At 37.7% G+C, this 26,262-nt stretch overlaps 3 protein-coding genes and 1 long non-coding RNA gene across 5 annotated transcripts in view; 1 reads left to right on the top strand and 3 right to left on the bottom strand.

Moving 5' to 3' along the window:
• The first annotated feature begins 5,277 nt into the window (after positions 1-5,277).
• Positions 5,278-6,111, top strand: LOC113274943 (heavy metal-associated isoprenylated plant protein 39-like). The gene is made up of 3 exons (XM_026524367.1): positions 5,278-5,419; positions 5,528-5,609; positions 5,731-6,111. The coding sequence occupies exons 1-3, from the start codon at positions 5,411-5,413 to the stop codon at positions 5,955-5,957; spliced, it is 318 nt and encodes a 105-aa protein (XP_026380152.1). The 5' UTR covers positions 5,278-5,410; the 3' UTR covers positions 5,958-6,111.
• An 856-nt stretch (positions 6,112-6,967) lies between these two features.
• Positions 6,968-11,893, bottom strand: LOC113274942 (tRNA-specific adenosine deaminase TAD1-like). The gene is made up of 12 exons (XM_026524366.1): positions 11,508-11,893; positions 11,289-11,409; positions 11,000-11,196; positions 10,722-10,862; positions 10,302-10,415; positions 10,034-10,203; positions 9,873-9,949; positions 9,649-9,768; positions 9,411-9,498; positions 8,466-8,580; positions 8,232-8,329; positions 6,968-7,607 (listed from the first exon to the last, which is right to left on the bottom strand). The coding sequence occupies exons 1-10, from the start codon at positions 11,671-11,673 to the stop codon at positions 8,470-8,472; spliced, it is 1,305 nt and encodes a 434-aa protein (XP_026380151.1). The 5' UTR covers positions 11,674-11,893; the 3' UTR covers positions 6,968-7,607; positions 8,232-8,329; positions 8,466-8,469.
• A 115-nt stretch (positions 11,894-12,008) lies between these two features.
• Positions 12,009-14,774, bottom strand: LOC113274941 (low-temperature-induced 65 kDa protein-like). Of its 2 annotated transcripts, none has more exons than XM_026524364.1 (4): positions 14,473-14,774; positions 13,656-14,378; positions 12,460-13,554; positions 12,009-12,336 (listed from the first exon to the last, which is right to left on the bottom strand). In XM_026524364.1, the coding sequence occupies exons 1-4, from the start codon at positions 14,687-14,689 to the stop codon at positions 12,242-12,244; spliced, it is 2,130 nt and encodes a 709-aa protein (XP_026380149.1). In that variant the 5' UTR covers positions 14,690-14,774; the 3' UTR covers positions 12,009-12,241. The 2 variants fall into 2 exon arrangements, with proteins under 2 accessions (XP_026380149.1, XP_026380150.1); XM_026524365.1 differs by having other exon boundaries at positions 12,009-12,333.
• A 1,317-nt stretch (positions 14,775-16,091) lies between these two features.
• Positions 16,092-26,262, bottom strand: part of LOC113274944 — an 11,688-nt gene continuing 1,517 nt past the window's right edge. Inside the window, exons 2-3 of the long non-coding RNA XR_003323337.1 lie at positions 24,991-25,081; positions 16,092-17,331 (exon numbers count right to left, since the gene is read on the bottom strand). This is a non-coding gene — a long non-coding RNA (uncharacterized LOC113274944). The remainder of the gene's footprint in view (positions 17,332-24,990; positions 25,082-26,262) is intronic.

The raw sequence follows: 26,262 nt of genomic DNA, 5'->3' as shown, positions 1-26,262 counted from the left end.
GCACCAATCTAATGCCAGGAAAAACCGAGGAACCCAGCTTATAATCAACCAAGTTGCCATTAACTTTGAAATATTTTGCCTTCAAAAATCTAGCCCAAGTCTTATCAGAGTCGCGAATCGAAATCCACAACTTCATAAGCATGGCCCTATTAACATCGTTTAACTTCTTGAGGCCAAGCCCACCTTCACGTCTAGAACGGCATAAGACATCATAAAGAACAGTGAAGTGTTTGCGCTTCTCAGCATCTCCAGACCACAAAAAATTGCGAATGGCCCTCTCAAAAGATTTGATGGCCGTGCATGGCCATTTGTAAACAGCCATTGAATGAAGCAAATAGCTAGAAATAACTGATTTGATCAAAACTAACCTGGCCTGAAAAGACAAAAGCTTACCCTTCCAACCTGCCAGCTTGTCCATAATCTTCTCCATTACCTGACGAACATGAATATGACGCACAATGCCAGGCTTCAATTGGATTCCCAAATATTTATCCGGGAAATGCGCCCTCTCCATGCCCATAAAGTTTGCAATAGCAATAGCACGAGACTGCCTATCTCCACCATAATAAAATTTGCTTTTGGCGTAACTAACATACTGACCAGAAGCACGTTGATACATGCCAAGCATCTCCTTCAAGTTCCGCAAGCTATGAAGATTACCCTTACAGAAAATAAGAATATCATCCGCAAAGAGCAAATGGGTTGGAGCCACACCTTTCTTACTCACCATGTGATGCATACTTCTAGCAGCAAACAATTTAGAGAGATTGCGGCTCAAAACATCCTCAATAAGAACAAAAATCAAAGGTGAAAGAGGATCACCTTGACGAAGGCCTCTTGTGATACTGAAAAAACCTTCAGGGCTACCATTAATCATAATAGATATACGGGCAGAATTAAGAATACTAATCAACCACGAACACCATGCATCAGAAAAGCCATATTGACGAAAAACTTCAACAACAAACTCCCAACTCACCGTGTCAAAAGCCTGGGCAATATCCAATTTAAGGCCAACGTTACCATGCTTCCGTTCAACGCTAATCTCATTGATCAGTTCCGAGGCCAAGGCTATATTCTCATGAATGTTTCTTCCTTTCATAAACGCCACTTGCTCTTCAGAAATCAATTTGTTCAACACCGTGCCAAGTCTGGTCGCCATAATTTTTGTAATGATTTTGAAGAAGAAGTTGCTTAAGCCAATTGGCCTATAGTCTTTAATAGCATCAGACTTATTAGCTTTTGGAATGAGCACAATAAAACTAGAGTTAATGCCATTGGGAATCTTCCTCATCGCCCAACAGTTTGCAATAGCATTAAAAAGGTCTCTAGAAATAATATTCCAACAGATTCGAAAGAAAGAACCTGTAAATCCATCAGGGCCAGGAGCAGAATCCGCTCCAAGATCAAAAACAGCCTCTTTAACTTCATCCAAGGTAGGAATAGCATCCATACAAGCACTCTCAGCAGCTGAGATGCTTTCATGCTCATAATCAAATATTCTCGGATCAATATGAACAGCTCCACCATTGAACTTTGCACGGTAATGATCAACAATATAATCTTTTATTTCATCCTGCAAAAACAAAGTAGAGTTAGTAGAAATCTTCAGTTCGGAAATTGTGTTTTGGCTCCTCCTCATTCTTATTGAATTGTGAAAAAAACGAGTGTTCTGATCACCATCCTCCAGCCAGCTAGTTCTCGATTTTTGTTTAAGCATAGTGGCCAACTCAATCCGCACATCATCAGCAGCCTTCTTAGCATCGGCAACCTTCAAAAATTGGACTTCACAACTAACATTATGGTCCAAAATATCATTCTCCTTATCAAGAATCAATTCCGCTTGCTTTAAACGAAACTGAACATCTCCAAACACCAATCTATTCCAAATCTTCAAAGCCTCCCTCAACCGCTTCAACTTTGATGTAAACACAAAAGGAGGAGCACCATCCAACCTAACACTCCAATTGTCTTTGACGAATTCCAAAAAAGATGGATGAGAAAGCCACATCTTTTGGATTCTAAAAGGAGCTCTCTTCGGCCTAGGACTATCAAAAGCAAAACCAAAGAGAGGAGAGTGGTCCGAGCAGACTCTCGGCAAAGCTTTGCACCTCCAGTTAGCAAACTTATCAAGCCACGCACCATTAATAACAGACCTATCATGTTTAGAAACAATTCTATGCATACCATTCCGACAATTGGACCAAGTATACTTCTTCCCAATAGCATTGGCCTCAACCAAACCATTGTCAGATATCCAACTTCGAAACTCATTTATATAAATTTCTTTGATCGGCCTACCACCCTTCTTCTCATCAAGACGCAGAACACAATTGAAATCCCCCAACACCAACCAAGGAATGGAAATATATCCCAGACCCAATTGCTTCCAAAGAGATCTCCTTTCAACCGCATCAAAAGAAGCATGTACAGCCGTGATAAAATTCCCAGAAAAATCCAAAGTGATAGCCTGCTTAGACGAAGATAAAACAATCGGCCTTGCTAGAGTATTCCTCCAAAAGATCCAAATATTACCCTTCTGACCAGGCGCCTCATTAGTAATAACATCTTCACAAAAATCAAGCAAATTAAGCTTCCTAACAAAACGTGTAGTGCAACGAACCTGAGGCTCCGCAATACAAATTACATCAGGCTTGTGCAAGTAGTAAAGCTCATTCAACTTGGCCCTTGCACCATCTTTGGTCAAGCCTTGAGCATTCCAATAGAAGACACGCATTAATTAACTCTATTCTATGAAGGGCTTGCCGAACCCTGTCTAGAAGATTTTCCACTTCGAGTTTGAACTTGACTCACCGCTGCCACAGCAGTTGTCTTCTTCTTAGGAGCTTTAGATTTTTTCTTCTTGTCCGCCATCTCCTTCTTCTCATGATCAGCTAACTCCTTATTAGCAAGAATCTCCAAAGCTCTTGCATCCTCCTCAGCTATGCTTGAAGTGTTAGTTGCAACTACATCTTCAATCACATCATCAGCTTCAACAATCACCTTATCAATCTCCTCGGTCCCAGTTTCAAATCTATTAGAAAGTGTTAAGTTTTCTAAAGATCTAGCTGGTGAAGATCTTCTTGAAGTCCTAGTGGCCGCACTAAAACTAGCTTCCTCGGTAACAGACACAATTGGAAATTTAGCCGGAGATTGATGCAAGTCCAAAACCTGCTTCCTCAAGTTCTCTAGCTTAGCTCTAGCAATATCTTGTTGAATTTTGGCAGCTTCAGCATCAGCCTCCCGTTGCCTAGTTGCCTCCTTCATGGCCTCATAATTTCTATAAGCTTCCATCTCTTGTATCTCCAAATCAACATCATCTTCCTTAGATAAATTATCATGCACCAGTTCTTCAAGTGCTGCACCAACACTTCGCAAAACCAACTCCGCATCATCATTGCGGACATACTCCGCAGCTTCTGTACGCAAACCAGGTAAAGCTTCTTCACCAGCATTAGCAACATCTCCCCGGTGCTTAGTTAAGACACCATCCTCCATTAGCTGCACGGACTGGATATCACTGCAAGCTTCAGCAGTTGCAGCAATATGCGGCACGGACAAGTCATCACCTTCTGTGTGATCAGATATAGAATCATCATCTTCTAATGTAGCACCAGCACTCTCACTGTGCTCAGAAAAGATAGTACGTGTTCCAGCTGCCATCTCAAGGATAGATTTCTTCTTCTTCAACGTTATGGCCTCCTCACCATGTTTAGATTGTTCAGTTTCTATTGGAACATCCGATGGTATATGCTTCTTACCTTTAGGAATTCGTTCCTTTTGCCAAAAATTCTTAAGATCATCCATATCCGCCTCAATTGCTTTTTTAATCTCAGGATCAGTCTCAACTTCAGCCCTATCCTTCAAATCATCAAACTTTTTTGTTCTACAATCAGATTTTTTATGGCCAATAGATTTACAATAATCGCAAAAGCTAGGCCTGTTTAAAATTTCATATTCCTGAACAAAAATTTCATCATTCTCTTCACCATCAATCAAAATTCGTCTCAAAGGTTGAGAGAAATCTATATCAACCAAGGCTGCAGCAAAGTAACCATATTCATGGCGTAAAGTACGCGGATCAACAGAAACCGGCCTACCAAGCCCTCTTGCCAGCCTAAAAATCGTCTCTTCATCCCAAAACTCCATTGGCAAAGCTGTGAAACGAACCCAAACTGCAGCTCTAGTAATCTTATCTTTCCCAGGATCAAACATAGGTGTCCATGGATGAATTTTAAGCTGCTGAATTCCGTCTGGAGAGTGAATCTTCCATGGACCATCATAGCTTACACGTTTACGATCATCTTCATTGTCTAGCTTAATAACAAAATATCCCTTCTTCCATGGAATAAATTGAACCGAACCAGAGAGCTTCCATTGATTCAATAATTCTCTTTTAACATCATCAAATTTTAGGGTTTTGAAAAAAACCAAACGACCAACCAAGCTGAATCTCCACACAGCCTTAATCCGTGTATGAGTGTCTCGTGGGATCTTGATCAAAACATCATTATTTGTTGAAGAGAAAATTGGAGGATGAGAAAGAGTCTCGGCATCAATCTTTGATAAAACATGTGTTCTTCGCTTTAATATAGATGCATAGGATCCTTCCATAACACCATCATCACCCGGTTTCCTAAACGAGTTATGATTTCCATCTTCCTTCCTAAACGCGCCATGAATCTCCGTCCCCATCACCTTCCTAAACGCTGTAGGAATAGCAGCGTTAGGGTTTGCACCATGATTCCTAAACGCTTCAGGAATTGCAGCGTTAGGGTTTGAAACTCCATCTTCTTCGAGCTGCCTTCCAAACACGGAAGCATTAGGGTTAGCAGCAGAATTCTTAGGGATATAGATAGGTTTTGATTTCGATTGATTCCCTATCCTTGTTGATTGATTATCATAACTATTAACAAAAACTGGTGGATTATTGTTTTGATTTTGCGCCATTATAGCGCAAAATCAAGAGAAAACTTGTGAACGCCAAGAAAAATTTGAGGGAGAGAAAACCGGAGCCCAACCACGTGAAACCCTAGTTTTTTCGCTTTTTTGTGTGTAAAAGAGAGAACGGGTTGTGATAGAGGTGGGCTACAACCAGTCAACTACTACTACTGAGCGTAATAAGTTGATCGACGTCTCTTCTCATGCCACTTTGTTGGTTTCAACTTCTCAGCCTCTCGAGTCTCCATCCCATAGCTTGTAAATTTGTTTGTAGTGCCACTTCATGTGTCATGACCCCACTGGACTAGCCTCTCTGGAGATGATCCAACTAGTCCTCCACCAATTCCCACACAATAAAAACCCACTTCCCCTTCTCCACACTTCATTTTTTTTTTTCAGTTTCTTCTCCCACCGCTTCCTCTTCCTCTTCTTTTCTTTTCAGCAGTTTCTCATCTGTCTGTTCATTAACATGGCTGAGGTATTTTTCTCTACTCTTTCTAGTCCTCGTGTTGTTGTGTTCTTTTTAGTATTGGATTAACAGTTTTTTGATCTCGTCTAATTTATCTATGTATATGATCTCTTTTAGAAAAAGGTGGTGTTGAAGCTCTTGACCATGACTGATGAGAGAACAAAACAGAAAGCCATGGAAGCAGTTGCTGATATCTATGGTAATTCATCCATCTTTTTCTTCATGTTATATTTGCAATTCATACAAGTATATTTGATTATTGAAGCTAGTTTAGTGAATTTACTAATGCGCGTGTGTGGTGTATCTTGCGAAAAATGTAGGAGTGGATTCAATAGCAGCGGATCTAAAAGAACAAAAGTTAACAGTCATTGGAGAAATGGACACAATTGCAATTGCAAAAAAGCTAAAGAAGATCGGGAAGATTGATATTATATCAGTTGGACCAGCTAAAGAACCAGAGAAGAAACCTGAAGAGAAGAAACCAGACCCACCAGCAGCGGCGGCAGCAGCTGCAGCACCAGCCAAAAAACCAGAAGAGAAAAAGTGATGGAAAAAAATACTATATGAGACCCAATTCTCTCTTTGATTGATTTCTTTGTTAGATATTATAATTAGTTATACATCAACGGAGGTGAAAATCAAAATATTTTGTGATCAAATAAGAAGACATTAATGATACTAGTATTTTTCTATGTTCTTTAGTTTTTTTTCTTGTTGATTATTTTGAACAGTGTTGTTCATCAATCATGGACATGAAACAGTATCGAGGCCAAAGGGAAACGTGAACGCCATACGGAATGTCTACTCAAACACGCAAGTCTGGGTGAATATGCATCCATAGCTCTGTAGCCTCTGTACTACACTTTTTTTTTCACTTTTTCTAGGTTTTTTCAATGGACAAGTCACAATGACATTCTCTTCTCCCCCACCTTTTCAACCTCTACTAGTTTTCAGTCTTGAAAACTGTTACAGAGCCATTAAATGGCACAGAGGAAAGAGAAGGATCGGTCAAATCTGCATCAAACTGAGCTGAAAATTGTCTTCTCAACAACCAAATCTATGCATCAAATTTCAAAGATTTACTTTAGTTTGACCCGAGTCAATACAGTTTGACTGGCTTTTCTCTTTGAGCACATATGTCAAAACCTTGAATACTGGGATTCAGAGCCAAAACCATGGATGATGACGTAACTTTCTTTCTTTGCTATCTAGAAAGTTGTTCTCTGCTACGGTCAATTTACACATAATCCCGCACTACTTTAGAGTCTTATCACTCACGAATTACGACATGGCAACCAATTTGCAATCGGCTAAAATGTCCTCTCTTGATAACCAAAAGTCATCAATTTCAATGCGGATGTATTCAACTCTCTTATCTTCATGAGAAATAATTTTTGCTTTTCCAATCAAGAAAGATCACATTTGGGGCTTCATCAATTGGCAAAAGATCCATAATTTTCATTATCTTCAACAAATAAATAAATATCAAACATTAGTAGTACACTAGTACACTACAGATTCTATTCTACAAAGTCTTGATTGAAAATGCCGGTGACAATGAATCTACATTATGACAGCTTTACAAAATTTGGATTTTTTCTGCACTGAAACAAAACAGCATTTTCTATCCAATTCCAATTTTTCTCAACTTATAAATACAGATTCACACTAGCCATGGATCATCAAACTGGTTATTTCGAATCTATATGAACAAATTACACCAGTAAGGCAGCAGGAACCATATTTTAGGTTGATATCCAACTCAACCATAACAAGTAAGAGATTGTCTTATGCACATTACACAAATGCGATTACATACAGCTGCACACATTAGAGCTAATTATGTCATTCTTTTAGTTTTCTGATACCATCTAAGACAGAAAAAATTACTGAATCTGTTTGGATAAGTTGGGTGAGGTCATTGATATCAAATGGCATAGAGAAATAAAATGCCACCAACAGATATTCGGTTCACATGAAGTGGAGCATAAGCAGACGAATAAATAAACACAAACAAATGACATCATTTGAATAAGCATTAAGTCTAAAAAGTACTGGACATGAAAAAAGGGTTCTTAAAAAAGGACAGACATTAGATTTTAGGTACAGTCGGGGCTTACGAGATGAAACTTTTTTCCAACCTGCAGCTTATGATATTAAGACCTCCAATGGCTTCAAAACTCTTTTACTCCCGTTCCTATCAAAACAGATAAAACCTGTTTAAGTATATGAATTTATTCAATATATTCCTTTCTGTCTTCACTTCATTTATAGCTAAAGTAATACTTAAGAATCTACCAACTTGATTAATTAAGTTCTAAGTATAACCTTTTTTTTTTTTTGAAACCCTTAATTAAATGTATCGATCACTGCCTGAACGACAAAGACAAAAAGTGATTAAATACTAATGTGGTGATATTCATGAGTGAGTGTGGATGATATAGGCATAATCATGCTGAAACTAACAATCATAAAAAAAACTAACTGAAGTAATTTAATCGCATAAGCCAAAAATTTAATGGCAAGGACTGCACGTTGGAAAGCATTAAATTTCCCACTACATTATCTCTTTACCAAACAAGTTGGTTTCTCTTGGAGCTATTTTTTTTACTCAAATCACTCATTTGAAAACCGTATCATCCAAGTTGGGAAGTTTAAGCGTGACGACAAGGAACCAACTGATCATAATTTAATTTTACTAAAACGAATTATACTTAAAGAAGTTAGATGACTCACATTATAAGTAAGCGGAAAAATATGTTTGTGCATATACTACGTTCGCTAGAAAACTAATGAGAACAGTTCGAAAGAGAAAACTCACTCTTTCAAGAGAATATATGACTAAGGTTGCATATAGGCGCCTGACATCTCACGGCCTTTGTTTGTGCTCTGTGGTGGGTTGCTCACTTTCTGCACCATCTACAAATTAATCAATATAAGACTATATTAGATAACTTTTGAGATCAGAGGTCCATTCCAAATATAAAAAAATTAAAAGAAACAGTGAGACACAAATTTTAATGTTTCCATTTCCACACTTAGAACAAACACACACCTCACTAACTCAAAACCGGAAACTCCTCGAGATCAAAAGGTTTTTGAAACCAATAGCTGAAAGGCGGGTACTGTTTGAAAATCTTCAATGTTGATCCGTAGTCTCGTGCTCCTGCCTGGTATAATGTAAGTAGAAAATTAAAATTACAGGTATTGTAACCATCTGTAGCCCAAAGGAACCAAGATAGTTCATTGCTACAAGTTCAATTCTGGTTGACTCCGACTCAGTATGGGCCAAGCAAATCCACCACCACAGAACTGATGGGGATTTGCACTGGTCTTACGCAATCTGAGAAATGGCAGGGTTGGTTCTGACCGCCTAAGTCCCCACCATCACACGGTGAAGTGGTCTTCTAGAGACATGCAAAGAATGCTCCTCAAAATAACACTCTGTTGATACATTTCATTAAGTCATTAAAAGCTTTGACCCAGCTAGTTAAAACCTTAAATTACGCACACCAACAATCAGTTAAACAAAACTCAAGAAAGATCTTAATTAGTGGTCATGTTGAAACTCGGCCACGTGACTACTATGGTCAGATAAATATTCATGTAAACGGCAACTAATATATGACAGCAGCAGGCTTCATCTGATTCTTGAGTTGAAAGGGATCTAGAGAAAAGACAAAGAAGATGACTAGTACCCATGCCTTGATAGAGGGTTGCATCTGGTTAGTAGCAACTAGCAGTAAGTATGAAGCTCATGCCAGATCCCATGCCTAAACTACAGCTGAAAAGGCATTTTCTCTAGAAAACTGAGCTGGGAACTAAGATTCCTTCCACAAATTTAGTTAAAATTTCAGGTAATTGAAATTTTAGGTAGCTAACTAAATCTTATTCCTAACGAAGAGGGTGTATAACTAACATCTTCACTCTGAGTCCACCCCTTACAGAAGAAAGAAATAAGTTTATCTTCGATAGTATAGCACATGAATAGCCATGTTACCTTCAGTGCTTTATAAGAGATATCATCAGCTTGAAATTCCGAGCAGTATTCACGTTTAATTGACAAGAAAAGTTCCAGTAGTCGCCTCCTGATATCAGAAAAGTGCACAGACAGTAATACGAAACAGAAGCCGTTAATTTTTTTCCCTAAGATATAACAACCAAAAACCACCCCTGTTCTTAAAACAAGAAATGGTTCATATTCTAGATATATTTATCGAAAATCACTCGCAACTTACTTGCATAAAGGAGACTGGGTAGACGGAGACAAAGATGTTTTGATGGAGGTGCCTTGCTTTCTACCGGTGGTTCCAAGAACAACCTGATGAAACTGAGATTTGTTCCAGCAAATAGAATAACTGCACAACGAAGCATTAAGCATGATTTAACAACTGGATGGGTTTTATCTACGCAGAACACAGTTTACTTTGGGAGTTGAAAATAAAAAAAGGCTGAAACATACCTGCAAGTTAAAGTCACTTTTGCAGTCTCTGATGGCTGAAACTCATTTGGTGGTACTGGAGCCTCAAAATATAATGGCTGTCATTAGAAGGACATCAATCACAGATTTATCCACCACAACACACATTAAAAATGAATCGAGATAATGAACACATTACAAACCTTGTTTACTCGAAATGGACTTGTTAGCTTGTCAGATAGTGGGAGAACGCGATCAGAAAGAGCTCTTCTCAAATGATTCATCAAAGGATCGGCAGAAGTATTGCTAGGGGGCAGTCCGACAGTAATAGATGATATATATACTGGTAGAAGAAAGTAAGATAGCAGAGCCCCTGTAGAAGATAATAAAGCAAAACAGTATTCAACTACAATTCAAAAGAAAAGAAAAAAAGAGTAAAAGAAAAAAGAGAAAAGAGAAAAGGACCATAACCTTGCACGCCCAGTACATTCCAACGAGCTATTTTATCAGAGCAACTCATCGACAAAGTTGTATCACCACGACCAGGCTTCCTCTGAACCATCCCAATGACTTGAACGGAACCTCCTGAAAACAAACACTTTCAGTAACTTATCTACCTAACAAAACAATCTAGTATTTCGATATGAATTTTTACAATCTTGCTTTCTATTGTTGTTACATTCAGAACGAACTAAGGCCCATTTACATTTAATTCTTAAAACAATCATCACGGTATCTTTAAAATCTATTGATCTGTAACTAGTTGAGGGATGACACCGACAGTCATATCTCCCCTTCCCTTAAAACTAGATGACGATTTATTTCTAAAAGATATTTAAAAAAAAAAAACACAAGCATCTCATTTCCAAATAATGTGCTTAATAGACTAACCATTACAGTTACTTCCATCAGATTCATCTACAGACTCGTATACAGAACCCACATTTACGGGCGTAGATGTTGACAAATCCCCACTTGTTTGTATCGGTTCTCTTTCCTGAAGTACTGGACAAGTGTTGGACGCATCCCCACCTATAACCAAAAAAGAAAAGAACAATCGCTTAAGGATGGTATCGACATCTTTGATCCCAGTAACTTCAACAAATTTTAACTGCATTGTGCATAAAAGAAACCAAGACGACAACCAAATGATATTCAATAAAACTCACATGGCAATTGCGAAACATACAAATGTAATTTCCAACCCAGTCTCATTCTAAATTTCCCCTCACAATCAGAATCCAACTCGAAAAATGTATTCTCCACCACATTATCATCATCCTCTTGTAACAACTCTTTGCTCTCGTTATTACATCTACGCTTATAATGAATTTTACTAAGTCTTTCAACCTCTCCATAGAAAAACCTACACAACATCACACCAACTACATTCTCAACATACTAATCATCCATAATTCAAAAAATTTGAAACAGAAACACCAAAAATTTCACACAAACCTAATTAGCGATCTGCGAGCGATAACCTCAGCGTGAGAGTCATTAACTAGGTCACCTCTTGGACTCAAGAGTGACTTTCCAAGACATTTAGTTCCAGTACCTAATGAAACAACTTCAATATCTGAAGAAGATGAAAACAAAATCAAAATCAAGGTCAGCCAAAGTTTAAATCTAGATTATAAAATCAAGAAAGAACGGAATTAGGGTTTTTGAGTGTACCTTCGGAGGGAGAAGAGATGAGAAATGCAGCAAGAACAGTGATTTCTCGACCTTGAGGTTTTCCTTTCTTAGGGAGTGAATTATAGAGAGAAATTACTTTCTTAGAAATCCTTTCTCCCCACTCTTTCTCAGGAGTAGAAGATTTTACTTCAGAGCGGGAATCCATTCGCCGGAGAGAAATGAATTTGTTACCCGTCTAACTTATCCAGAATTTTGAATCTTCGTGATATAAAAAGGTACTAAAATTGGGCAAAATCCCGATCTGAGTTGGTATTTGAACTCGGTTCGGTTCTGGTGAGTTACACTGAGTGGATACCACCCTCCTACTCCTACACAGGCTACACTAGTGGACCTTTCATCCATGGCCAGTGAAAAAATGACTGATTCGAACTCATTGTCGAGCACAATGGAGCACAGAGAGCGGGAGTTCCGAGGTGAACTGGATTTGTGATGTTAGCCGAACGACCATTTGATTCATTTGCACTTCACAACAGATTGTAGTGTCAAAAGCAAAAACAAAGTGCATTTTCATTCACATAGATTTCTACAAGTACAAAGAAGCAATCACACAACATAAAAACGATGCGCCTAAACTTACACTTTCCTTATCATGTACTTAAAATCACCACTGAGCAGATTTCAGAACAAAAAAAGAAAGAAAAAGAAAATCAAAACATAGGATACTTGGCAATATGATCCTCTACTATCTCCAGCACAACAAGTAGCTAAGATTTTCAGTTTTGACCCTCAACCCCGGTGGTACTTGTTTCATGGCTTTCATTCTTCCTTCTTTCGGCACCAGCATCAGCAACCTTCCGCACCTCATCTGCTGTAATTAAAAACAAAAGTGTACTGAATTTAGAATTGATACAAAACATTGTAATACTCCACACGCTAAATTTTCCGATCCAAAACTAGTCATAATAAAGTTGCTAATGAGACTGCAGCTTACCGTCAAGTTTAACAACAGCTTCGTTTTCGTCAGGTTTAACATCAGTTTCAGTTCCATACCAATAATAATTAACCAATCCCTTAGCTCGATCAACCATTCCCATACCTGCTGTAGGGCTCTCAATTCCCCTACCAGTACTTATTGCATCAGTTCCAAAACTATCATCATCGTCCCTTTCATAACCGCGCTCATCAGTCCCTAGTCTTCCAGGTACCTCTGGTGATTCAGTTACGTTATCCATTTTCATAACTCCTGGTGCTCCCGTATCGTGTTCTTTAACTTGTTCCCCCATCTTACTCGCAGCAGGGCTCTCCATACCTCCAGGTCCTCCACCAAAACTACCTCCGTCAGTTCCAAAACTCTCTTCTTCATCTCTTTCATAACCACGCTCATCAGTTCCTAATCTTTTAGTTACTTCTGCTGAATCAGTTACTTTATCCATATTCTCAGCGACTTTCTCTGGAAACTCTTCTTTTGGTTTATGCATAACTTCTGAGAACACTTCTAATAAGGGTTTGCCTTCGTCAGCAGGACTTAACTTTTCTACGAGATAATCCTTCACTGTTCCGCCTGTATTGTGTTCTGTAGCTAAGCCTACTCCTTCTTCGGTACCTGTACCTGCCACAGAACTTGTATCCCTTTCAGTGCCCACATCACCAGTTCCGGCTCCTCCAAATTTCTCATATACAGGAGCTAAGTTTTCAGTCGACGACAGTTTCTCTTCATCAATGCTTCTTGAACCATCTGTATCCGTCGCCTTTGCATCCTTTGTGACAGTGTTACTACTGTCATTTCCGTTGTACCCAAGTTTGGAAGCGACGGCATCTTTTGCCGAAATTGCTGTACCAATCATAGTTGATGCTGCAGTATTTGCAATAGCAGCCGGTGCAGAAGGCTTCTTCTCAGTGTAAATAGGTTCTTCGTCCACATTCATGTCATCTGACTTAGCCTCATAGAAGTCTTCGGTATTCTCTACATCGATTGATTTATTGGTTGCAGTTGGATGTGTTCCAGTGAATGCAGATTCTGGCTCTCCAGTGATATCAATTCCCCTAAATGACTGCGTCATCGGTTCTACATCTGCTTCCTTGGCACCTATTAAGCACATTCACACATTGCAGTTAAGTACTGTCCTTGCAAACAATTGTTGTATGCCTGGAATGAATGTTGCATATCAATATTACACTTTCTCTTACCTGCATCTGTAAGACCAGTGACTTCTGAATGGTGATTTTCGGATGCACCAATTCCAAATTGATCAGTAGTTTGTTCTGCATTCTCCTTTTCGAAATCCATCCATGTTGGTGCAACATTTTCCTTGTCAACCTCCAACGGCGTGGATTCTGACGAATTGGCCTCCATTGATGATGTATATGGCTTCTCGGAAACCATCCTGGGTATGGAAGAATTTATTTCCGTTATGACAGCTGCCTTTTCAGCCTCCAATTCTGGACTTACTTCCAAATTGGACTCAAGGTTCCATTTATACGGCTTCTCAGAATCCACCCTGTGTATAGTTGAGTTCAATTCAGATACAACGGCTGTCTTTTCAGCCTCCAATGGTACTTCTACACTCGGCTCGTCGAAATCCAACGTCGGTCTAGAATCTATTTCCCGTATAACTGCCGCCTTTTCAACTTCCAATGGTGTGGACGTCACATCCAGATCAGTCTTAGGTTCTTCTACACTGCTCGGCACTCCCAAATTGCTCTTAGTTTGGTCTGTATTCGTCTTTTCACCAAAACTCAACCCGGTTGGGCAAGATTCTGCGTGTTCGCTGGAGTACCGCTTTGGTCCAGGAACTCCCGCTTCCCCATATTCCCGAGTTGTCTCTGCATCTCCATGTTCGGCTAAATTTGATGGAGTTGCTCCAGTGTTAAGGTTGTCGCTACCAGTCTTAAACGCCGGTGATTCGTGTTCTGCAATTACAAGCGCACAAGTTTACAACCTTGTAATATATTGTGGATAGTAAGTGCAATTACACACAAAAGAGATGAGAGTTTAGGTACTTACTAGGTGCCACATGAATTTCTGGATCATTCTCAGGAGCATCATGATCAAAGTGATCTTCTTCGTCTAGCTCGTGGTCGTGATTTTGCATCTTAGAACCAATACTATCTCTAATCTTCCTTGCTTTAGCTTTTACCCGATTCATATACGATGGTTTCTTCTCAACAACAGGTTCATCTTGCTCAAGACCACCTGCAGAACGTGTTTGAGGATGATCCATATTCGAGACACAGAATGAAAATTTATCACACACAATATTATTTTTTTAGTTAAGCTCAGAAATGTGTAAGAATAATGAGAAGAGAGTGCAAGTGGAAGTGGGTTATAAAGGCAGAAAAACGAAGGGTAATGACTAATAATGATTACGCTAATAGGACATTTTACTTGCAAAAGATAAAGAAGTTCGATGAAAATTGAAGAATATCACTGTTGAGTCTGTACGTGGCATGCTTTTAAGACCGTGGTGGGGTTATGGGGAAGGCGGTATGTAATGTTTGGTGAGTAGAGTTAGAGATATTTTTTTGTTCTCATTATGTGGGAGGTCGGTAGGCATTACGTGTTGTGTCATAGTTGGTGCATTATTTGCAGCATCCACTGTGGCACTTGGTAAAGGATATTGGCAAAATTATTAAATTTTTCAGAAAATATAATAAAATACTGTAGCTTTGTTTAGTCAATTTTGTGGCTGACAGATTGATAGCCAAGTATTGGTGTCGAGTGTCGACAGAGTATTTTCGAACTTGACACGGAATAGTTTTAAGGTTTAATATGTGGGGAAGTCTCAAAGTGCTTTTAAGATTAGCTTGTTGGCACTAGTATAATTTAAAATTGAACCTGGTTAATTTTGGCGATTATGATGTAAAACCGCCTTGGATCCAGTTTCTAATTATTATTATGAGGGCGGTCCCTTTTTTTTTTCTTCGTAAATGAGGATAACTCATCAATCTTACACAGTTAACAAACGTCTTTTGATGAAGTCGTTTGTGTTCATGATTGTACATTCTAATTTTGGATATTTAAATCATTTATAATGGCTAAAAGATTTTTATTTTTCCAATTATTTTGGATAGTGAATCTATTACAAAAAACTGACAAGTTCACAGCTCAAATGGTATTGAATCTATACTTGTTAATACAAAAGTCATAGCTTTAAAATTTATATCAAAGTTTGAGTTGTTTCTAAAATCCGAGCTTTGTTTGAGTCTTCTTTCTCTAGCTTTAGCATACATTCTTATCAGCAACTTGAAAATGGGTTGCGAATCACTTTGAAAAATGATATGGTAGCCACTCATTTCAACTGCCCATTTAAAAGTCGTCTCCGCCCCTGTTACTTCTAACTGTTCTTTAGTGGTACAATTTCTCCAACTACCCCTAGCTTCGATAGTTCTTCCTGCAAAATCAATCATTGTTCGCCCAACTCCTGAACTAGTCATACGTTCATGCATGGATAAAACTATGTTTATCGTTATTGCCATGTATCATAAGTTTCCCTGTTGGCAGCTAGTAACAATCAATGAGTCATCATTTAGCGGATTGTAATACAAGGTTTGCATGATATGGTATTCTTTTCTATTAACCTACATACAGTATAACTATTTATGAATTTAACTATCTTCCTCGTTGTTACAGTACTATTTTGAATTTCTTTTTTGAATACACGATTACATCTTGCTTTCCAAACATGCCATGTTACGATACTACAAAAAAAACCTTCCATTTAATTACATTGTTTTCTCTATCTACTTGAGTAAACCAACCATTTAACCAATCATGAAAAGTGTTATCATTTTGCATTACATTGTCAACATCAAAATTAAGATGCATCCATACCTGTTCTGTGAAGTTGCATTTCATGAATAAATGAGTAAGAGATTCATCCTCTACATTACAGAATTTGCAACAGACGTCTATTTCCGGTATCATGGCAGTAACTCTCACACTATTTGGAAGTATAGAGTGTGTTTCCTTCCAGATAAAGATTTTGATTGAAGGAGTTATTTTCATTTCCCAAATTCTGTTCCACTGAATGTTAGTTTCTCCTGTACAATTAATATTGTTATATAAAGACTTAACAGTAAAGATACCTCTGTTGCTTAGCGTCTGGTGAGGAATATCTGGTAAACCATTGTTAGCAGACGGGGGATCCCTTGACAACCCTTTTATTTGATAGACTTTACAAAAGTATGATAAGTCCGAAAACAAATCATAGACGGTTAAGATCGGGAAGCTTTCAATCAAATATTTAATGGAAACTTTTCGATTATGACCGTCTATGATTTGTTATCGGACTCTTGCCATATTTTGGTACTTTACCAAATAAGGGGGTTGTCAAGGGATCCGTCTTTTATTATTAATCTACTCGTATTTTATTTCAGTCATTTATTTTTTAATACACTAGAGTCTAAATACACCTAGCTGCTAAATAGATATCCTCCAAACAATATGAGGAGTAATTCTACCACACAGGCTATCTATCAAAAAAACTCACTATCCTACCAGGTGGGTTATCCACCCATCTTCCTTTAAGTTTTTTCGTACTCCAACTTTGCCAAATAATCAACAACGTGATTTGATTTTCTATAAAACTATACTAGACAACTTGGCCTTCAAACTGTTAATGTCTTCAACAAGTTGTTACATTTTTCATGGTGGTCCGATACCATATTCACATGACTGGATTGTGAGAGTCGGGTCACTTTTGATTCGAGCTTTTGAATTCCCAACTTCACAACAACCTTGAAACCATTTCGAACAACCCAAATCTCAACTTCATTATTTCGATTGACGTAGATATACTTGCTATAGCGAGCCAAAAACTTCGCATCATCACCCTTAATGAGTCTTGCAATACCTGCAAAAACACTATTAGGCGAAGCCCGTCAATATTGAGTTTGCAATAACCTGTATTTGGAAAAATCCAAGAAATTTGTATATCTTGATAACAGCTATTTGGAAAACTCCAAGAAATTCTTCTTGTCATTCTACACAGCATAATAATACTCTCTAGCATGTCTCAATACTTTAGCTAGAGTTCTGTAAGCATGAAATTATTTTCCTTCGAAAATAAACATGTTCCTGCCAAGATAAATATTTCATTACAAAAAAAGGAAAAATAAAGCACCAATCAAGAAGTATCTTTCTCGTATCATCTCTCATTGGCAAGTTGCGTAAGTGCCTGGTAGAAATATCTTAGATAACACTATTATAGCTTATGAACTCATTGATTACATGAAGAAAACTAAGATTTCTATAGGTGCAGTGGCTATCAAACTAGATATGGCGAAAGAGTTTGATAGAATGGAATAGGTTTCCATCATCAAGATTATGGAATGTCTAGGTTTCATTCCTAAATGGTGTCAGCTAAACCTATGCATCAGTACTTTCTCAGTTTCTATTTTATTAAATGGGTTTCCTATTATATCATTTACTCTGTCTAGAGGGTTTCGTCAAGGTGATGCTTTGTCACCTTATATATTCATTCTCTGTATGGATCCTTTTAGTAGAATGTTACAATCAGCTGAATCATATGGCTTAATTTTTCCATTCCAACCAGTTAGAGGTGGCCCTAATCTCTCATTATTTTTTGTCGACGATTGTATACTTTTCTCTTTAGCCTCAGCAACTTTAGTTCTTGACTTAATGAAGATTTGTTCACCAATTCTGTGAGGTTTCAGGTCAAATGGTAAGTTTACTTAAAAATAGTATTCATTTTAGTAACAAGATGAGTGAAAAAGTTAAAATTTATTTTTCTGATTTGGTTCAGATGCAAAGAATGCCATTAAAGGAGAAACATTTGGGTGTTCCTCTCTATATAGGAAGAAATAAAAATGATTGTTTTGTGGACACTCTGGATCAAATGGAGTCTAGATTGCAACCATGGCAGGGGAAGCTGGTTAACCAAGCTGGTCGTATTACTCAGATTCAGTCAGTGGTTGGTGCTATGTCTCAATATAAAATGAGTTGTATGCAACTTCTAACTAAAAATATTAAGAGGGGGGAGGGATCCCCTTACACTTTTATTATCACACTATCTCATACGTTCGACGTTATTTTTACGGATAAAAACCAAACTGTAATGGAATTGAAGCTAATATTTTGTGGATATGTTAGTATTACAAAGCTCTACGTTCATATCGAAAATGAGCGTATTCCGAGAAGTATAACACCACCTTCTACTACTTTGAAAATGAGCCGTTGAAAATCAAAAGATTTCCGGCCGTCGAAAATAAGATTGTGAGGTTTTATGGTCACAAGACCGAAACTCAAAGGAATTGACGGAGGCCTGCACAAGAGGTGGAGCATGTGGTTTAATTCGATACAACGCGCAAAACCTTATTTCGGAATGTGCTCATTTTTAGCAGGCAAGTAGAACTTGGTAAGAGGAACATATCCTCAAAATATTAGCTTCAAATACGTTACGGTTTGATTTTTATTCACAAAAATAACGTCCAACATGTGAGTGTGAAAATAAAAGTGTGAAGGCATCCTTCCTCATTAAGAAGATGGAAACATTACAGAGGAATTATTGGTATGTTTTAGGAGAATTATAAGTGAAACAGAGAAAGATAAGAGGAAGGAGAAGAACAATCTTATTAGGAGATTAAAGTAGAAGCATTACATAGTTTCCTTTATATACAACCGTAGGAATCTAGTTGGACCACACATCCATGGGCCGTAGGCCCTATAACACTCCCACTTGTGCGATTCAATAAATAAACAAAACTTTATACATAGTGCTTCACATATAGTTCTTCAAATGTCGTTCTCCTTGATGACTTGTGTTGAAGTCCATTGCCTCATTAAAACTTTAATAAGGAAAAGCCCAGTGGGACAAAACCTTGGTACAACTCTTCAAATGTAATACTTCACATGTTGTCTCGTACTTTACATGTAGTTCATCACATGCAATACGATCTTAAAAAAAAGACCGATGAGTCTAAGTTAATTGCCTCGTTAAAACTTCGTCAGGAATCCAAAGGGACAAAACCTGAACTAAAGAAAAAGAGTACAATATTAAGCAAACTTATAACATAGTTGGACTCGAATATGTTGCCTCATTAAAATCTTGACAAGGAAAACCAAGTGGGATAAAACCTTGATGAAGGGAAAGAGTACAACGTGACAGATGCAAGTAAAGGTGATATGTTACAGATGATCACTTTGCTCCGTTGAAATTGACTAGTTGCTTCACAACTCTTAAGGCAGAAAATCCTCGTGGGAAAGACAATAGTCTTAGATGGGAAATTACATTCCCGGTGTTTGTTGTTGTCTTATTAAAAACCTTGCCGAGTAACAAAACCCTGTGGGAAAAAACAACCTCGGTGAAGGAAAATAGTTCAACAAACCATTAGATGCTCCCCCTGATGTCAGACAATTTTCATTAGTCTAATGCAGTCAAAAGGAGTTTATCACACTTTTCATTAGCCTAACAGACTATTGCGTTTCATTTCCGATTCAGATATTTTCAGTAATATCAACGGCGATCTGTCTTCAACGTTCAACATACTTGATGGTTTTAGTGTTGTCTCGCTAAAAACCTTGTCGAGTAACAAAACCCTTTGGGAAACTATTCTCGATCGAAGGGAAAAAGAGTACAACACAACTTCAATTTCGAAGTAAAATATGTCAACATCATATCCTTGGATCCTCCCCTGATGTCGGTATCTCCCCCTGATTACTTTCAGAGCTGTTCCAGACAGTTCCTTTAGTCATGTACTTTTCGAAACTGAATATCGGTAATGACCTAGAAAATAGTCTACCATATCTCCTCCTGATTACTTTCGTTGGAGAAGAGATTATTGTTCCTTCATAATCAACAACTTTTGGATTGCACTTTTATTAACACTTCTTTTTATGTCTTTGCGGGGATAAAACAAACTCATGTCAATGGTTACTTTTAAGTATGGGTTATTTTGTTTTTGGTACTCAAGTTTTGTCCAGCTTTTGAGTTTGGTCTAACATTTGTCCAGCTTGGTGTTTGGTACTTGAAAATAACGTTGACCCACGTTGACTCTTGACTTCTGTTTACCTTTTATTTAAAATTAATAAAAAATCTAATAATTCACTGAATCTATTATTATACCTTTCGGCTTAAACCAAAAGAGAGTACGACTCATCCTATTTTCTGATTTTCTTTCCTTACTATTCCTTTCTCTCTGGCGATTCAGATAGTTGATTTATGTTGAGATTTTTCCGTGGAAGGATGAAAGAGATTAGTTAAACCGAGAGATAAGATATTCATGTTGATGAACATGGAACAGCTGATGATGGCGATGAAATCGAATGAACTCAGGTAATTGGGGAAAAAGGTAAATCAAAGAGAATAGAGTTAGGGTTTCTTTGATTTGATTTTGAATTGGTATGTTAATTGTAAACCCAGGAAGAAACTATAGGGTTCATAGAATGTATCTATATGTTCTTATCCAAATAAAAATTACTGTTCTTGAGGGTGAATTTACAATCAGAAATTAGGGTTCTTGGGGATGAGATTAAAGATTGGTATTGAGTTAATTGAACATATTAGGTTGAATTTCAGATGAAGTTAAGTCTCATGCGATGAAATTAGGGTTTGCTTTTGAGGATTTTGGATAAGTTAGAGGCAGAAGAAAAGATTCTGGTAAGGGGAGGTTCTGATTGTGAATTGAATTTCAGAAATTCAGGTGTTGTATGATTAAACTGAATTTCTAGCTGTGAGTTGTTAATGATGTTGATTAGCAGGGCCCTGTTGTGACTGAAATAAATTGAGATGAATGATGCTGGCAATATGCAATAACAAAAATGAAAAAAGAGTTAGGGTTAATAGAGAAGGTGCAGGATCGAGAAAACATAGAGAGGGAACTAATGACTCTCCAAAAAGTGATAGTTTGTGTGTGAATTTCAGCCAAGATAACCAACGAAATCTGGTGATGCTGCCATGAAATGTTAACCGTAGTCCGAGGAATTGAGGATTATTGCATGTGGTTGAACTTGTGTTTGTTGTGGTTGAGTTGGTTTCGATCGGTGGAGGAAAGATATGAAGTAATATATGGTTTTGCCGGTGTTGATGTCTGAGAAGATGATTGATGTTCTTCTGTTGAGAAATGGGTGAAACATCTATTAGATCTCGACCGTAGGGTAAATGGGTTTGTTGAAGCCGTCGGATCTAATGTAAATATTAGAAAAGTGAAGGGTGTGATAGTAAATTGCTATGAGAATTACATTTTTACCAAATTATTTTTTAATTTCTTTAACAGATTTCAGTATATAACTGAGTCAACGCGGGTCAACGTCTTTTCCAAGTACCAAACACCAAATTGGAAAAATGTTAGACCAAACTCAAAAGCTGGACAAAACTTGAGTACCAAAAACAAAATAACCCTTTAAGTATATGATTACGTTCATTATACCATTCCAACGACGTTGCGTTGGCGTTGAGCTATATCTAGCAAACAAGTTCCCTGAGGATGTAAAATTTAATCGAGTATATTCCTATACTAAGTACAACAATGCGTGTATTGTACTTAGATATGGGAATTTCATCCCCAATACATCTTCGTCATCTTCCTTTAGACGAAACTTACATTTGAACCTCGACTAATCATGGGAGTGCTATCAGGATTCATGTCTTTATTAAATTGCCTGACAACTTTAGACATATGCAAACTTGTGGAATGATATACCACAAGCTCAGTATTCGGTGGAGCTTTCCCCAGATTTTTAATCTCAAATTCGGATTTGAAATAGCTGTTAAGGTCTCTTATTATATCAAGAGTACCCATCATGTCTGTACCATCAACATAGGTAGCTATAATTCCAAATCAGGAACTTTCTTATGAATACGCAAGGAAAAATAATTTACTTGTCTATCCCCTCCAAATCATATAGCCACTTAGATGGGTATACCACATCCGCCTGATTGCTTCTATCTATAAGTGAGCGTTCTATGTAACTGTAAACACACTATGGGGTTTAGAGTCACTTGATTTGGGTAACAAAAGGCTATCAAGTACTTTTGTAAATATCTTCTATCTCTTGATTCTTTCAGAGACAACCACATACATATGCTGCATTTCAAGTCCATTTGAAATTACCAAGCTAACTGAGTAGCTGAACACTATGAAGTTCATTACAAAACAATTCCAGGGCTTTGTGAGAAATCTCGCGCCACAAGGCGAGTCTTTATACTTTAAGACTTCTTTCTTTTCATTATGTTTTGTGACAAATTAATCATGTATGTCCAATAGACTTTACACTTGGTTGGTTAGCATTGGCACACCAAATACCTGTATATTTGTCAAACAACCAAGTTCTACCTGGATTGTATAGGCCAAATTTGTTATTCGTTGACATTAAGCAACAAGGAGCACGATTCGATCTCATCTTGCTCTATTTCCTTAAGCAAGTGTATATGAAATTAATCATCAATATGCTCGCATGATGTTTCAATTGACTCGTGCACATTCTCATAATCCACTTGGGATGTCATTGTTCTCTGGAATCATTAAAATTCGAAACGCCCTCCAGTTTGATTCATGGACATATTCAGAGACAATCTTATGAGATGATTTCTGATGATATAAGTAAGTTGTGCCTTATACTTCTTTTCTAGGTGAGGATTGATCGAACCAAGTGGTCTCTCCAACTTCCTTATAAAGCCACAACCTCAACCACACTTCTACTAAGTGTAGTTGCAAGACCTAAGTCTATGGTATACATCTCTTATCGAGGATTTGTAACCTTGCAGGTAGGTTTGCAGCTAGTATGTGTGATCTCATCACTTTAGCGGCATCAATGTACATTCTGAAAATCGAGATGATAAGACTTAGGGAGCTTACCCTTTTCCCTAAGAGATTACCAGATGCGAAAAGTCTTATCATCTCTTAGGATTCTGTTGAGGTTGGCTAGGGAGCTTACCCTTTTCCCTCTCATTGAGTGCATCGCAAATTTGGCCCAATTTGAACTCTAGACTCGCAAGTCCCTGGTCATTTAAATTCTGATATTGCAACAAATTTTCATTCATTTGATTCACACCATTGTCGAAACTAGGCCTTTTCTCAACAGGGTACTGGGTGTGAGATTGCACTTGGGGGTTTCTAGGATATGAATATCCTTGGTTGTTACCTGATGTACCCCCTTGTACATGTCCTTTAGACCATGAAAAATTGGGGTGGTTCCTCCACCCCGGGTTATATGTGGGTTATATGTCTAAGAATAAGGATTATTCTCATGTTTTTGGTACAAAGCATGGGCCTGTTCAAGTCTAGACTCTTTAATTTCATGCAAATCAGGACAGATTTCAGCTAAATGTTCTGAGCTATTACAGAAAAAACACATTGGTATTTCTACCTGATTACATGAGCTAGATGCATTGGGTTTATCACCCTTTTGAAGCTCTAAACTGTCCAGTCTTCTAATCACAGATGCCATTTTCGCATAAATTTCAAAATCAGACTATCATATGAATACCAGTTCTACTGACAGTTTTTCTAGGTTCTCTAATGGTCTCCCATTGCTGAGTTTTCTCGGCAACTTCATGCAGAAAGGCCCACGACTCGTCGGCACTTTTATCAGTAAACTCACCATTGCAAATAGACTCAACCATGGTTCGAGTGGAGAAATCCAACCCTTCATAAAGAATTGTTGATAGACTCCACTGCTCGAAACCATGATGGGGACACTGAAGTAACAAATCATTAAACCGTTCTACGTATTTGGACAATGTTTCACCATCCAGTTGCACAAAACGGTTTATACTCCGACGAATGGTGACTGTTTTGTGATTTGGGAATTTTTTGAAAAACTCTTTCATAAGTTCTTCCCAGGTTCTAATGGACTGAGGTCTCAGAGCATACAGCCAAGATTTAGCTTTCTCCTTCAACGGGAAGGGAAACAGACGCAGTTTCAGGGTCTCTTCTGTCATTTGATTGAACTTCAAAGTCCCACAAATCTCCTCAAAATCTCTAACATGGTGATAAAGGTTTTTAGCATCAACCCCTCGAAACACAGGGAGCATATGTATTGTGCTCGCCTTCAACTCAAACTGATCCGCAGTTGCGGGCAAAACGATACACGAGGGCTGGCTTGTCCTCGTTGGCTACATGTAGTCCTTGAGACTACGGGGTTGGTTCAATTCCTCGCCCATTGTCTCTGTTTGGTCAAGGCTGTCTACAGGTTCGTTTACTGCAGCAATGGGTATTTCTACAATATCCTCTTGATTTATCCTAACAAGTCGATTAGTTTGGTCTCTAAAAGACACAATCATAGCCTTAGCATGTACATCAATCATGTTATAACGACCAGCGGGTGAACAAACCAGAGAAGCAATGCTTGTGGAAATGGAACAGATACACAGATGTATGCACACAGATACAAATTCAGCACAGTGAAACGGCAGTTCCAGCTAGCAAATGTGTAAGTCAAATATCATAGAATACCATATGTTGCAGGGATTGGTCAGGGCTATGTAAAACAACTAGTTTAGCAGTCAAACGTGATATACCATTCACACAATCGTCAGGTAAAACAAGGGTTGAGAGATAATACCGCCGGTATAAAACCGGGTTTAGGCACTACAGCAAAATGCCCTGCTCCTTTTTCTTCTCCTCCTTGTAGTTCGCAATAGTATTGCAGGTACCTGATCACTCGAAAGAAAATTTCAGTACCCAGAATATGCAGCCAAAGCACAGAGACAAATGAGTTAAACTTATACAGAAAATGAAATGATGAACAATGACTTTTTTTTTTTTTTTTGAACTTCTATTAATTTATAAACAGGACTGTCAATGCAATCTAAATGAGACTCTATACTACGACTTACTTAAAGAAAATGTAACTAGCTAAATGAGACTCTACGCTATGAATGTAAATGACACAATTTTAATGCATAAAAATTACAAAATATAACTAGCTAGGGAAATATAGAAATGCAGAAAGGTGAATGCTACAGAATGTGAAAGTCTAAAATTTCCTAACTAAAACGGAAAAATGAAAAAAATTAAGCAAGGCTGCAGTATATTATAAAAACAACACCTATTAATTTCCTACACTAAAAACTGGCAGCAACAAGTATAAAAGACAATTGGTGAAGGACAGAAAACAAAATCTAATACCACTCACGGTAAGAAAACAAAATGCAATGCTATATTATCAACTGAAGAGGTTCATGGGATGCTGAACTATATGAACTAAAAACAAAACATAACTACTGGACGAAGACAATCTTAAACTTAAAATGCAAATGCAACAAAACGGACAAAATGTAAATCAAAAGATACAGGACATAAGTGGGAAGAACTAATCAGATGCTATGTAAAAAATTAAAAAATGAACTGACTGGGGTTGACAAAATATGCAACTATAAACAAAGTACAAATGGGGGAGAAAAAAATTAAAGGAAGTGTAATATGCACCGATGCTGGATATATTACAGGGGGGTGAGTACTGTAAACTGATTGTGACATAATTTAAGTTATGCTGCCAACAGTACAAAGACAGAACTCCTAAACGGAAACGACAGCTGCGAACACCTATCACTACAAACAGAAAATGAGTATTTTACCAAAAAGAAAAAGAAAGAAATGAAAACGTTAAAAGCTATAGATTTGAAAAGGCACTAAAACAAAGTTAAACCAAAAGTACTGGACAAAAGGAAAACTAAAATAAAATCTAACTAGAAATCAGAAAAATTAGACTAACTACAAGCTACGCACTAAGTTAACTAAAATGGTAAAAGAGATTTAAACAACATGCTTACATATATTTTTAACAAAAAGAAAAATGGACAAGATGGAACGTTTTTTTTTTTTTTTTTTTTTT

Source organism: Papaver somniferum, chromosome 4 (assembly GCF_003573695.1).
Source record: "Papaver somniferum cultivar HN1 chromosome 4, ASM357369v1, whole genome shotgun sequence".
In the NCBI taxonomy this organism is placed as follows: Eukaryota; Viridiplantae; Streptophyta; class Magnoliopsida; order Ranunculales; family Papaveraceae; genus Papaver; species Papaver somniferum.
The sequence above is the reverse complement of the archived record's forward strand: the minus strand, read 5'-3'. Positions and strand labels throughout refer to the sequence as shown.